Below are 14,347 nucleotides of genomic sequence, written 5' to 3'. Positions count from 1 at the left end.
ATAATTACAACGGGTCGCCCCCTCGCAGAAGGGCTACGATGTCTTTCTTGACCACATTCGGGTCAACAACGGTGAGCGAAAATGTATCCTGATGTTATGGTGCTCGCTAGAACGCGGGATCAGTAGACTGCGACTGTTGTTTTGGTTAGCGGATTGGTGTCATGCCATGACCATTGACCTCGACTATGGCAATTGCATTGTTTTCAAATGATATTTCTTTACAGGTTTCGTGACCCGAGGTCATCTTACGTTATTAGATCACTTGTTCAAAATGGGATGAAAAGAAAACCATCACGCTGATAACATTTTACAATGGCCCTTTTCATCATGAAATGTAACGCGTGTGTTATTTGGGTGTGGATGTCAGAAGCTTTATTTAGGCGTGCCTGACATCGGAAAAATCTGAGAAAATCCTCGTAACTCCAGTAGCTGTGGAACATCTTTGATAAAATCACTTCGAAACCTTTGTTATGATAGGCCTGACATCTTCGGAGGTGAACTCCAAGTTGACCTCCACTTCATTGACTTACTGCCGTCAAAATGCGTGAGAAAACTGACAGAATGGCTTACAATCTAACAACAAATTTGGGGAAACATAAATGTTCAGCAACTTATTTCTTACGTATTGTGTATTATGTGTGATGCGTGTAACAACTTATACAAGCTATGTAAGACTACTATGTGGGACAACCATCTCAAACACCTTTGATTGATGGCGTCCAGGTCGTCACCAGGTCAATGGCTGGCCAGCTAAAAAAAGCAGCATGTACGCCTCGCAGCTGTTGGCGCGGTGCGTGCGGATGGGCTGGACGCTGGAGTCATACTCTTACCAGACTCGCAAATAGGGGTGCCCGCAGTGGGCCGTGTAGTGGCCCGAGAGAATGCTGTGTCACGCCGTACAGCTCATAAATCCAGTCTCCCGATACGGCAGAGTGCGGCTACAACTCCAAACCACTGGCGGAGGCCGTACAGCTGATAAATCCTGTCCACGATACGGCAGAGTGTGGCTACAACTCCAAACCACTGGCGAAGGCCGTACAGCTCATAAATTCAGTCTCCCGATGCGGCAGAGTGCGGCTACAGGTCCAAACCACTGGCGGAAAAGTCCACTGTTGTACGCAGCTTGTGCGCATTCTGATTCAGCAGCAGCAAGAACCGTTTCAGGTGTACTTTAAGGCTGCGTGGAAGCCTCTAAATCTTGAGATTTGGGGAGCACTTTTGGCGCAACTTTTTGCTATTCATAAATTGTTCAGTTATTAATTGTGTATCAATTTAAGAGTGTCAATGATGCTTCTAAACACAGTTCATTTGTTATGAAGAATAAGCTAATTGGTGTCCGTGGTAACTTACCACAATATGAAAAGACGGTGATCAATAGTGGAAATAGTCGCAATGACAGCACTCCTTCACTCCATGTGGTATACTGGCTTCCGCGGGAACTATGCCTGGTATTCAGAGGCATCCCGAGAAGCGACCTAAACCAACTACAAAGCAAACGCCATTGCACGTTTTAGGGAATCTGTGCACAGCATTTGGTTAACAGATCACCATGACTTTGGACATTGGCAGAGCATTCGATGCCAGAAACTGTACGCCTCACCGCGCATTCTGTGTAAAGACAACCAAGGAACACACAAAAACCAAGAACCGAAGAGCTGAAACATCCCACTGCACTTTCTGTGTAAACTATGAAAAACCCACGAAGGTTTGACCGAAGTATTAGAAAGTCTGCGTCCATTGCAGGCAATACGGACGGAGGTCTACTGGTGTACATTTCGTGCTGTGATTCTCGAAGCATTGCTTGGAAAATGGCCGAGACGAGCTTGGCCAGGGCTGGCAATTTTGATTGACAAAATCGAGGACTTTGCAATGCGTAACGGTTGTGACATTTGTGACTAAAGTGTCGAAAAACGCGAATGTTTTGCGTGGACATAGGTCGCAATAAACACAGCAGCACGCTTGTGTAGTTTCATGGCCCAATGCCTCTCGGTTTACTAAAAGACGCATTATATTGGAAATGCGTTTTGAAAAAGGTAAAATTGTCCGATTTTTGGCCTGGCGCACCCATGGGCCGTGTCTGGCCAGGAAGTTAGATGCGATTGGTACATTCGTCTTCACCGTGCGGTTGGTTCATGCCTTCACCGTTCCTTTTGCTGAAGTATGATATGAATCATTAAAGACGCCTCCAAGTTGGCGAGTCGTTCGTTAGAGCACGAGTGCGTGACCACCAGCGCGCATCGACCCACGCCTTTGCCAACATGATTGGTGATTTTCTCCTTCACAAGGATCTCCTTCAAAAGTCCTCAAGGGCTGCCGAACTGGTCCGTTGAGATCTGGATGTCTTTTGGTCCAAAGTCTTTCAGCTCCTAAGCAGCATATGCAAAATTGTGGCATTTTCCAATCGAGTTAATCGAGTGGTGAGGTAGAATCGTAGGCATCTTACAATGTTGCACAAAGCGCATATCCTAGCAGAAAGCTGGTTTGATAACTCCTTACCATTAATACAGGGTATAGTTTGTAGATTGGCTTTTTGTTTATGAACATGTGGTTAAACCTGCAGTCAGGGGATGTATATGTGTACATATACATATATATATATATATATATATATATATATATATATATATGCATATATCAGGCCCCAGAAAGTGTGAAAATGTTCTAACGGTCGAAATAAGAATCACACGCCCTGCATCTTCACATGCAGGCATATGGCAAAGCGCTGCAGGAATAGGTAGGCGTGACATATGTGGATGCCAATCAATCATCAACATTGCATGTTCCACGTAAAAGTTCATCACGAACGTGACATCCCTCCAGAGAACACTGCTGCAGACACGGAGCAAGTTGGATCCTCATTGGAACAAGTTGGATCTTCATTAATGATAGGCGGACATGCTGGCGATCGGGGATTGGCTCCCCGTGAGACTAAATTTTTGCTTGCACATGAGAGGCGCCATGCCATCCAAACGAGGTGCACTGCCGTCCTTCATAGTTGGAGAACCTAACAACGTACCACGCGCAGCAACACATTTATAGCGGGACCGTTTTGAAAATAAATGTCATAGGGTACTTCTGTGATTAAACCTGAAAAACGCATCGGAACGCCATTGTTCCAATGAAAAGACTAAGTGTATGCTCAAAACAGCTTTGATATGCTACATTTCGAGCATTTGGTTATGTTTAAACGCCCATCGCTTGCATTCGCGTGTAGCAGCAGCCCCACATCTCTTCCTCTAACTTCGCCTTCAGTACCACCCCGTGTACAGCCCAGGTTTTTCAAGATCGCAAGTCTGAGCGTTGCTTAAGAACTTCCATCATGGGCTTCAGCTGCTAAAAATAGCAGCTGTGACAAAAGATGATGCTTTGAAAGAGTTGAACCAGAAAAGCGCAGAAAAACTGATGTAATGAAATGGAAACCAGGAGACCACTTTAAAATAACAGCCAAGGCTGTCGTGTTTTCTGTCGTCCGTCCAGTTCTAGCTCCTCTATCTTCGCCATCTGCTGCCAATCGATTTTTCCCCGATCTCTGCCCCCTCTCTCCTTTCCGCGCGCCTCCTTTGAGGACGTCGCTCGACTAAGCGCTAAATCTGTGGCGCTCTGCCGGGACCGCAGCGACTGCTATTGTTACGGGAAAGTGGGCTGTAGTCGCGACGGTCGGCGCCGGCCCCGCCGACGCCACGGTCACCTCACCTTGCTGGTGACGAGGTCGGCCGCCTGCTGCAGGCTGTCGGCCACGATGCCGGTGATGTCACCCTGGACGTCCTCCAGCTCCTGCCGGCCACAGCGAGAGCAGCGGCGGTCAGTGGTCAGTGTCTGGTGTACAGCAGGCCTGATTACGCAGCCTGGTAGTCACCATTGTGCAGCTGGTGCCACTGAAATCATACTGTTGGGGCTTTCCTTTCAATGCAGTAAATTTATGTCTTCGCCTTATTTTCACTCAGCTTCTTTGTAATGCCGCGCTTTCGATTCTATGCGTGGCGAAACACCTCACCCGGCGCAGGACGATTGAAGCGGTAACAGCTCTGAGAACTGTCCGCTCTTATCGAGTAGATGATGTCCTAAACTAGGCTAATGAGCCAAGTCAATCTTGAAAATAAAAACCAAAGGATTTGTCCAAGACGTTATGAAGTAGCCTCAATGATAATGCAACTAGTGGAGGTCAACTGGTTGGTGTTAGTCAGCTTTGGTTAGTTTTGGCCTACTTAGACAATGGCCTCTTGTGTTCGAGATCGGTGTCGAAGGTGCCATGTCCGTCTCGCGGTCAATTCCTGACACACCTATGGGCTGCACTGCTTCGAAGTCTGTATATATATAGCCGATACATGCACCTGCACTTCTCCGATAGTATGACGTATTCATCTGCTGCTGATGTTGATATCTGACACAAATTCTTTAAAATGCCTAAAACGGACGGATCCATGGCTTGCACACAGTAGCACACAGTGACCGACACTTTGGCCGCTGTCAATGGCCGCTTCCTCCTCCATTGGTAGTTACGTCTCGTGTCGCCGCGACACGAGGCGGCCAGGATCCTGACCTGTTCAACCCACATTCTTTACCTCTTTCGCTTGTCGAATGTTTTATTGTTTCACGCTTCTCGAAAGAACGTTTGGAATTGACGGTGAAATTGGAAGTTCGCAGGAATCTCACCCACCTGATCCAACAGTTTACACGCGAGTGTCAAGCGCAAATGACACAGCGCTTCTTTCAAAGGCCTGCCGATTGTGTTTTTAAAAACCCGCGAATCGACTACTGGTAGTCGAAAGACATCAGGTTCAAGAACTTGTGTCGGCGGGCGGAACTAAGTTCACTAAGTCAGAGATGTCAGAGTACAAGAAGGGTTCGCTCAGCCCCACTCGCAACTAGGACAATCGACGTCACTGCAACACATGGGAGTTACCACACCATCCTGACGTCGTCGCCCCACATCGGAGTTACCACACCATCCTGACGTCATCGCCCAACACTCGCCCAGACCACCGGTGATGCCGCTACCCTCTCAGTTGGATCATTAGCATCCTCATCTCCACCCCACCAGGATCATTAACACACTAATTTCCTCTCACTTAAATCATTAGCCTCCAACGCCTTCCCATACACCACCGGGAGCAGCGTTGCCAAAACCGGCATTGTGGAAACTGCAGAAGCCGTGACAATCCAATTAGCGGCGACCTCCGGACCAAGTTCTTGTGCGCCAGACTGCTGTTTTGTGGTAAGTCTGTCGTGCTGTGAGCCTTCTTGGAGTGAGCAAGTTAAATAAGGAACCGCCGAAAATACTAGCTAATGGCTAGGGTTTTTAGCCGTCTGAAGCTGGACCGCACGTGCGGATTGCAGCATGAACGACGATAAATTATCTACTTATTTGATATGCTCCATAATTAACAACACGCTTATGCCTCACAAGGAGCTCCTGCAAGGTTCGAGATGCTTGAACTGAATTTGTAGACGGACACGGAGCACGATAATTTATTTGGCTAAATTCCGGAAGAAAATTTAATGATCCCTTCGATGCATGATTTTAGCATAGTTTGGAATTGTTTAGTATGCCCAGAATACGTCGGCTATTTGACTGGAGCCAACAAATGTGGCAAGAACGTTGCAATAATGCGATTACAAATATAAACACCCTGGTCACGCTTTGAACGGCTCACCAGCTAAGGACAAAATGAAACTACAGCTGGGATTGCCGCGCAGAGCTACGATTGTCAAGCGGAGCTACTAATGGATCGTCTTCTCACGACATTTGGGTTTGAGGGCAGTGGACCTCTTTCAGAACTAAGAACTTCTACTTTTCCCCTTCATTAGCGTAAGTTCTCGGCCAAAAATATATATTTTTCCCCAGATGCCAACTTTGAGTAACTCACATAATGCCACTTCCGCGCTCTATCAGAAGCAGCTGTGCTAGTGAAGGCATCTGTTGCTCTTTACATCCATGTATGCATATTATGTACACGATGGAAAGCACCAACACCGCGCTATCACCACCCATACGCCGCACGTCAAAAACAAAGCCTTGTACTTAAATCAAGCACTAAAGGCGGACTCAGGACAAAGGAAAAGCATCTGAATCGCGTAAACGTGTGGCTTTACACATATTTAACCGAGTAAACGATGTTTCGGTACATTTCATTTCAATACGCGAACTCATAGCAGTGAAATTGGAGCCATGTTGCCCTCTTGTTTGCTATCCATATTGTAAATCGCTGCCACTGACCCATGCAACAGCTCCAGAAGTAGCCTTGAATATTGTAGGATTAGGACGATTGTAACAGTTTCAAATATTGCAGGATTGCAATTATTATAGGACATACGATAGAGTGAAAAGCCTTTGACTTTTCAGCTCGGGTACGCTCATATGTGTTCTTTAAGAGGTCTGCATGCCCTGCATCGGTTTTATCAATATACCAAACAAAACGATATATTGCATTTAAGTAGCACAGTTCGTTGAAAAGGGCATTGTCTCAGTGCTGTTTTAAGCAAACATGGTAGGAAGAAATTGCTCAGGATGCGCAACATGAGTACAATGAGGTGATTTCAATCCGTGTAAACTGTATCAAAAGCCCCCAGTGTTGGGTTTTTATCACATCCATTATATTCAAACAACCTACTTTACAACAGGTCCTGTTGTCAGAAGCTTTCTGAGTCACCTACGCATCTAATTGCACAGGCTTTTTCATGACAGCCGTCAGTGTCTGTGTTCCTGTCGGCCCCCGCATCAGGTAATGGAACGCCTGATTTGGTCAGTACATGCTGCATAATTTCTGCCGTTGATTTGGTGCTAGGCCATGCCCGGAAAATGCATTACTTCGTAGCTCCCTTGTTTACGCGGCAGTCTGGTGATAATGCCATCAGCTGTCATAGCGTATACCCTACGATCTGATGAAAAATATAAGTTGGCTGAAGACGAAAGGCACGGGACGGGCTGCCACGCGTTCTGTGAGGGAATGACAGATCAGGTGAGATCTACGTAGAAGGAATATTGCGCGTTGTTGCTGTGTCAATGACAATGACAAACGAGGTGAGTCCCGGAGCAACGTACCCGTTTTAGTCCGACGGGCAACAATTAGACGCACACTGGGTAAAAAGATCACCTATGGCATACGGGCGCTATTGACATAATTTGGCCTGTTTTTGTACACACCCTGTACCTTTGCAACTTTTGTAAATTTGCCTGTAGCATGTAGCCACCACTCTACTTCAACTGCAAAGAAGAGGGTGCATACAACATTTAGGTAAATATTGCTTACGGAAGACGGTGCGGGAGGTAGTTATATTTTTATAGAGCCTTTTCACATCGACAGATTTCAGGAAGGCGATCCAGATGATGTGATTCCGTTTCAAAATAATTCGGGAGTTTTGTAAGAACGTTGTAGATTTTGGAAAGTCACAAGTGATTTTCTTCTGGCAACACATGCTTCAGCAATAGTTCATGCTAGTTGCTTAAGGCCAGATAAATGCAGTTCAAACTGCTTTGTGCACGGTCGTCCAGGACAAACATTCCAGGACATTTCAATTGTCCCAAAATATTTTACGCCCACTCCTCTTCATATATTTGGGACAGTGCTATTATTCAGGGTCATAGACAACGGGTCCTATTTTGATTCCTGGAACAAGTTCTCTGCTGTTTTAAAAGTCCATAGGACGCCCTAAGTTGGCAAAAAGTGCCGAGGCAGTCGGCCCCCGGGAGGACCGTCGCCACGTGCAGGGAAATGGGAATGGCCCCAAAGGCCCCCATGACAACACCATTGTAGCTATTTGCTTAAGAGGAGCAGCACCCAGCACCCGCTACAGTGGCAGGTCACATCACCAAGCACCCGCTACAGTGGCAGGTTGAGCCACCTCGGTCGCACAGTTCGCTAGTGCTCGTGCCAATATATATATATATATATATATATATATATATAGATCGATAGATAGATAGATAGAGAGAGAGAGAGGAGAGAGAGAGAGAGGAGAGAGAGGAGAGAGATGAGAGAGAGGAGAGATGAGAGATTGATGAAGATGAGAGATGAGAGAGAGAGATATATATATATATATATATATATATATGGTGTGTGCTTGATTTGAATATGGTTTCTGACTTCAGCAGCTGGTGAGTGATCGTCCTGGCGCGGGATTAAAGCGAATGCTCTACATTTGAAGTCACTGAAGAAAACATCAGATAAAATCAATTTAGCGCACTTGTAACTGTTGGTTTGGCTTTGGTTTAGTCTGGTTGACTAGACGAAAAAGTTTCGCTATTCTAGTAGATATCTTCCTTAATACATCATCGCTTGATTGCGCCATGGAATATCTTTATCACCTCAGAGTCGCTGCCAGATGGGCCAAGATTGTCATAGTTGCCACTGTAGGTCGACTCCAGGCCGACTTAATTGTAGTAAATCAACTTGCCAAATAGCAGATTATTTACTAGTGCGCGTTTGCTGAACCCGAATATTGTTACGTACTCGTGTTTTGGCCATTTCCACAGACTCGGTTATGGCGCTGTTCTTAACTTATTTGGTTTCCGGTCTTTTTCCGTCCTAACATGCACCAATGCCCAAATTCCTGCATTACGTAGCACAATTCGTGTTCGAAACTTGCACTCAACGCATTGCATTCGATGTCGGCCAGCTGGTGTCCGTTTATGTCACGAATCGTGCTGACACGTCAGACACGAATGATTCAGCAACCATACTTTTTTACCTTGAGCACTACATGACCAGTAAGGTGGCGGTACTCTCGTGACTTTTCTATGGCGCCATGCATGTCTGGATGAACTTGAAATAGGCTGGACGAAAAAGTCTGCACATATTCAGGGGCGGCAAGCTCGGAAGAAAGAGGATTGTATGTCTTTAAAAAGGCGTGGCTGCGAACTGCACCGAATGATTTCCAAAATGGCTTACTCACTTAAAAACCCCATACAAATGTGAAACACCCACTTTATCGCTTCAACGCTCTATAAAACACTCCCCTGGTACCAGGCTGCGCCCCCGCGATGGCTTCATAGGTATGTTATTGGCCTGTCTATCGATAAACCCTTCTGTTCGGTGACCCACCTAGAGAGTACGACCTCGCTTTGAGCCACCGGAGGAGGATTCTGAACATCGTCCCGAGATAACATGACAGGCCCACTCCGTGCATACGGGCTACGGCGGGCATTCTGTCAGAAAGCGTGACATCAGTCAGCACTATACTGCACGGATACCAAAAATTACGACACCTCAGCCGTGTGTATGTCTGCAAATTTAAAGGCGTATTCATGCACCTAACCTAAAAATGCCTCGGGATGGGGCTCCAAAAATAGCCAAAAACACTGCACCACTCGCTGAAACATTGTCTACGAACGCCTACGCTGCCCAAATCATCGCCAGCGCCGCGTCTCCCTCGCCCGGTAGGCAAACACCCACCGTCTTCTATTGCATCAACGCCGGCCCGTGCCTCGCGCCTCGAGCTCCTCCCGCCTCTCGGCCTTCGGGGCGAGGCAACGCTTCTGCCTCTCCGTTTGAAGCAAGGTGCTGGCCCGTCCCCACGCCACCTGTGTCGACCGGGTCAACGAAGCGGCGCCATGAGCCGAGTGGAGTCTCTCGATAACCGCGTCGACGCATGCCTGACTCCATTTGATGCTTTTCCGCTTTCTTGCGCACCGGCTGAACCGGGCCTCCTGTGGCGACTTCGTCACCGTTCCGGCTCACCGGGCAGGCCACTGTGGCAAGGATGCTGGAACGCCTCGCTGATGAACTGGACGACGTGTGTGTTTATCATGGTCAGGGACGCGAAGTGAAATGTGCGTCATGCATCCTTGATTTCTGTTGTTTTGGTGCCATCTCCATCCTGATGATGATTTGGGGTTTTAGGGCGCATCGACTGCTGTAGGTCATGCCCATCTCCATCCTACTTTGCTCTTGTGTCCGACGGCTATTAGCTGACTAGTGGAACTAAACTAGTTGAAAATTGACCAGAAAACGCCTCCTGTCGTCTGTGCTTTATTGCTATGTGATGCGACATAAATTATTCAGGAAGAGATTTAGATCTTTGGACGTAAAGATGAGCAGGTTGACGAAAAATGCAGATGAGAGATGAAAAATCTGATGATGCTTGCGGTGAATAGGAGACGATCTGTGTGTAGATGATAGATGATATTGCTGTCCACAACACGAAGCAAAGGCAGTTCGTCTTCGTAATAATTCCCCAAATTTCCCCAAACCATCCTCTTTTTGGTTTTTTGCATGCATAAAAAGTGGGCTATTACCACTCATTGTTATGGCGATTTTTGCTAACCATTGACCCTTACCGCTCCAATGTAGCTTGAGCTTATGTTATCCGGAATGTCAATGCAGTCTATGAAGTCTAACGTCTATGACCTATGTCTCTCCGCGTCACGCGCAGCTCCTCGCATTCGTGTGTCTGGCAGCTGGAACATTTGCGGCATCTTCAGCGGACAGTAAGCGTCGTCGCGCGGCCTCGCCCCGCCGCCGTGCCGGGGCCGCCGCGCCGGGGCCGCCGTGCCGAGCCGTCGCGTGGCCCCGCCCTGCCGCTGTGCCGAAACGTCGCGTAACCTCGCCCCGCCGCCGTGCCGAAACGTCGCGCGGCCTCGCCTCGCCGCCGTGCTGAGCCGTCGCGTGGCCCCGCCCCGCCGCCGTGCCGGGGCCGCCGTGCCGAGCCGTCGCGCGGCCTCGCCTCGCCGCTATGCCGAGCCGTCGCGCTGCCCTCGCCTCGCCGCCGTGCCGAGCCGTCGCCCTACCTCGCCTCGCCGCCGTGCCGAGCCGTCGCGCGGCCTCGCCTCGCCGCCGTGCCGAGGACGTGGCGCGGCCTCGCCTCGCCGCCGTGCCGCGCCGTCGCGTGGCCCCGCCCCCGCCGCTGTGCCGAAACGTCGCGCGGCCTCGCTTCGCCGCCGTGCCGAGCCGTCGCGCGGCCTCGCCTCGCCGTCGTGCCGAGCCGTCGCGCTGCCTCGCCTCGCCGCCGTGCCGAGCCGTCGCGCCGTGCCGAACCACAATCCCGCACGTCCGGATCGGTTGGCATCGACGCGGACGGCCGCCAGCGAGGCAAGCAATTGGTATCAGCAGACGGTGGCGGAGGCGAATCAGTGACCCCTGAGTGGTCCTAGTTAGCGTTATCGGCGTGCCGGGATCTGTGCTGCCGGTCGGGAAATGACACATGAGCGAGCCGCCTGCCACTGCGGGCCTGCCCGCACGACCGACACGGCAGCACGCACGGCATCGAGCGAGACTCAGCGACGTAACGACGCCGCCGCGGCGCCCGCCCAGCCACCGACGTAATGATCGACGCTTCGTAGGCAATGCCCTCCTTGTGTTTACGTTGGCATATTCGCAACGCTCTTTTGTTGCATGCTTATGTCAATAAAAACACGCAGTCGCCAAGCGATTTCGCAGATGAAACAGGGTTCCTTTATGGATACGCCAAGATCAGCCTCGTGACGGGTGGTTATAACTTAAGGCGTAGCACAGATAATTTCACGCTTTCGTAGGTAAGCAGACCCATCCTTCTCGACAAACCATGCCTAAAGCGACCTTTGAAACGATAGACCTTCCAGGCATATGACAAGTGTGTGAGGGTCGAACGTCGTATGCTTGTATTCGCCGGCTGTTTGTTCCACACACGCCGGTAGGTTCGCCAAGGTTTGGCTTAAGCACGTCACCAGGAAATGTAAATGTGAAAGCGGCAAGGCTTCCGTTGTTCTGAACGCACTTTTCTAATCAGAGAAAAAAGAACGTTGTGAAAGTTCTTTTTTTGTTGTGAAAGTTCGAGACGACTTTTCTTCGAAAGAAAAGTCGTCTCGAGAATAGGAGCAGCAGTGAATAATTATTTCCCTCGAATTGCTCCTTTGAAGCATGCTGCACTCGATGATTTAAAGATTTCTCGCATTACTTCTTCCAAGACTCATACCCGCAACACGATCTGCGTGCGACTGGCCGGCGCCACCGTGACGCACCCCTGTCGGCGTGCCTACGGGGTAACGCACCGCCCCGAGCCGTGACTGTTCCCCTCACTCAGACATGAATCATCGCCCCACTCGGCTTACATGTTGACACACTGTCCTGGGGCATGGTCTTCCGCTACACATATTTGGAATGATTTTCATGGGTGACTTTAGGCCCAGAGCACTTGTTAGGCGAGCTTGTTGCAGTCGTCTTGAATGTGTCAGCAAAGTTGTGACGTACCGTTCTAATGCAATGCATCCATTTGTTTAGCTTCATCCCAATCACGCCAGTTATACAATGTGACGCCGCATCAGGTCCCATACAAGAGACGTCAGTCGGTCAGGTCACGCTGTGAGTCCCGAACTCAGTTTCATTAAACCATCAAAGTACAACACACCTGCAAGTGAATCCAGCACATTTCGCATTTCATTCCGAATCAACGGCTCCTGTTACGGTCATTTTGTAACACGTACCTACTTAGTAAGATGTCTGGGATCAGGTCATTTTGCGACGCGTACCTACTAAGTAAGACGTCTGGGATCAGTAGTCGGCATTGCCTGCGTATTCGTCACACAAAAAACAGCTTCTCTTCACATGTAGCTCGGACCTTAGCGTGAGGTATCACTATTTTTGAAGACTTATGTGGGCCTGTTAGTTGCGTTAGTAGCGTTAGTTGCAGTACCCACGCGTTGACCGGAAATTGAAACAGCACGTATTCACCAATCATCCTTACGTGCACTCTACTTGCTTTGCTTTATTTTGTAAAACTAGTGTTCTTGCTTCGAAAGAACAAGATACTTCGTCTAGTACCCCTTTTGGATTTGCACAACCATAAATGCATGTGCTGAAAGGCGCCAAAGTTCCCAGCAAATTGTATTGATCTTGACTTGCATTACTTGGCGTAAAATAACATTACATAACCGTCGTGACACATGAATTTGCATCTTTCTCGGACGGGTTTCCCAGCATACCACGCATTGCAAGCACGCCCGTCAAATTATAAAAAAACAGCCATGCCCCGGCAATATTTGCGGCACAACTGCAACGGCAGAAGCCCAGCGCCTGGCTGTCCGACAAATGTGCGTAAATGGTTTTGTGCAACGCTTTTCGTCGTGTCAGGTTGTTTAGGAACAATCGGCATACGGAAGCAAAGACAAACAAGCATCGACTTGTTGCGCCCCGTGCCGCGTGCATAATGCTTATACCTATGCGGCTTCTAGATCGTACTTCCTCAATTTGACGAGAACAGATGCATAGATTTAAGCGTAGAAAGGTACCGATTCTACTTACATCATGCCCCGCTGATATCTCTCAAAAAGTTAACCAATGAAAATATCACGAAAAAAATCCAAAAAGTGACACGACGCTAAAACAGTGCTCGTTTCTCTCCGCTCCCAAAACACACCAACTTTATCACTATAGGCATGCATAACAATTGTTGTAACCTGCCTAGTGATGGCCAGTCCATAGTGACCGCGACAGATGATGATTGTTACCATGAGGCCATATCATGGAACAGTATTCCTTACGTTAAAGGAGTTCACTGCGTGCTTTAATTCAACATTTGTATTTATCAATGCGGCGCACCTGTTTACGCATAACCAAAACGTTCACAACTTCCAGCTTCCAACCACTCCAATAACACGGACTCCCCGATGATGCCGGTGAGCCCCCCTCCCCCCCCCCCCCCCTCCACACCACGGCGCCCATTCACATTACATGCTGTTAAGACACACGTCATCAATTTAACTGTCCAGGTGTTTCAGGTGCAGATGTCCAGGTTTCCCAATATTCCAGGTGCTTTGTTTGCAATTCGCATGTTTTCTACGACTTTTTTATTAGCCTCTTATCGCTTAGTTCGACACGCGAGGCTACCATCAATATTCTTAGTTTCCAGCTGTCCAAACGACGCTTTATCTTGTGCGCCGGAAACGTGGCGCTTTTTAAAGATTTAATCCAAGCATTTTGAATGGATGGGTTTCTGGGACCAATGCCGGCACAGTCCGTCTTGCCCTCTACGTCATGTGGGCCTTAGCGCGGCCGCTGCCAACAGCCGCAGGCCACATCTGTTAAGAGCAAACAGCGAGCGCCTAAAGCGACTCAAACCCACCCCGCCACCGGCGGGCCGATCGGAAGGCAAACGCTCCAACCGATGGAGCGATCGGAAGGCAAACGCTTTAACCGATGGAGCGATCGGAAGGCAAACGCTCTAACCAATGGAACGATCGGAAGGCAAACGCTCTAACCAACGGAGCGATCGGAACGCAAATACTCTAACGAACTGAGCGATCGGAAGGCCAACGCTCCAACCAACTGAGCGATCGTGATAGCATTCGTTGACCTAAATCGGCTGAATTTACACAATGCAGCAAACGGCGGGGCTGTGAATACTGAACGGGCTGCTAATGCTTGCTAAGGGAGTT

At 48.9% G+C, this 14,347-nt stretch overlaps 1 protein-coding gene across 1 annotated transcript in view; it reads right to left on the bottom strand.

The window, feature by feature from the left end:
• Positions 1-14,347, bottom strand: part of LOC119098948 (uncharacterized) — a 157,636-nt gene that overhangs the window by 57,042 nt on the left and 86,247 nt on the right. Inside the window, exon 6 of the mRNA XM_037222003.1 lies at positions 3,694-3,774. Coding sequence (XP_037077898.1) covers positions 3,694-3,774 — 81 coding nt within the window. The remainder of the gene's footprint in view (positions 1-3,693; positions 3,775-14,347) is intronic.

This window comes from Pollicipes pollicipes, unplaced genomic scaffold, assembly GCF_011947565.3.
Source record: "Pollicipes pollicipes isolate AB1234 unplaced genomic scaffold, Ppol_2.1 Scaffold_4740;HRSCAF=5597_pilon_pilon_pilon, whole genome shotgun sequence".
Classification (NCBI taxonomy): Eukaryota; Metazoa; Arthropoda; class Thecostraca; order Pollicipedomorpha; family Pollicipedidae; genus Pollicipes; species Pollicipes pollicipes.
Note: the sequence above shows the minus strand (reverse complement) of the source record. Positions and strands in the feature narration are given on the sequence as shown.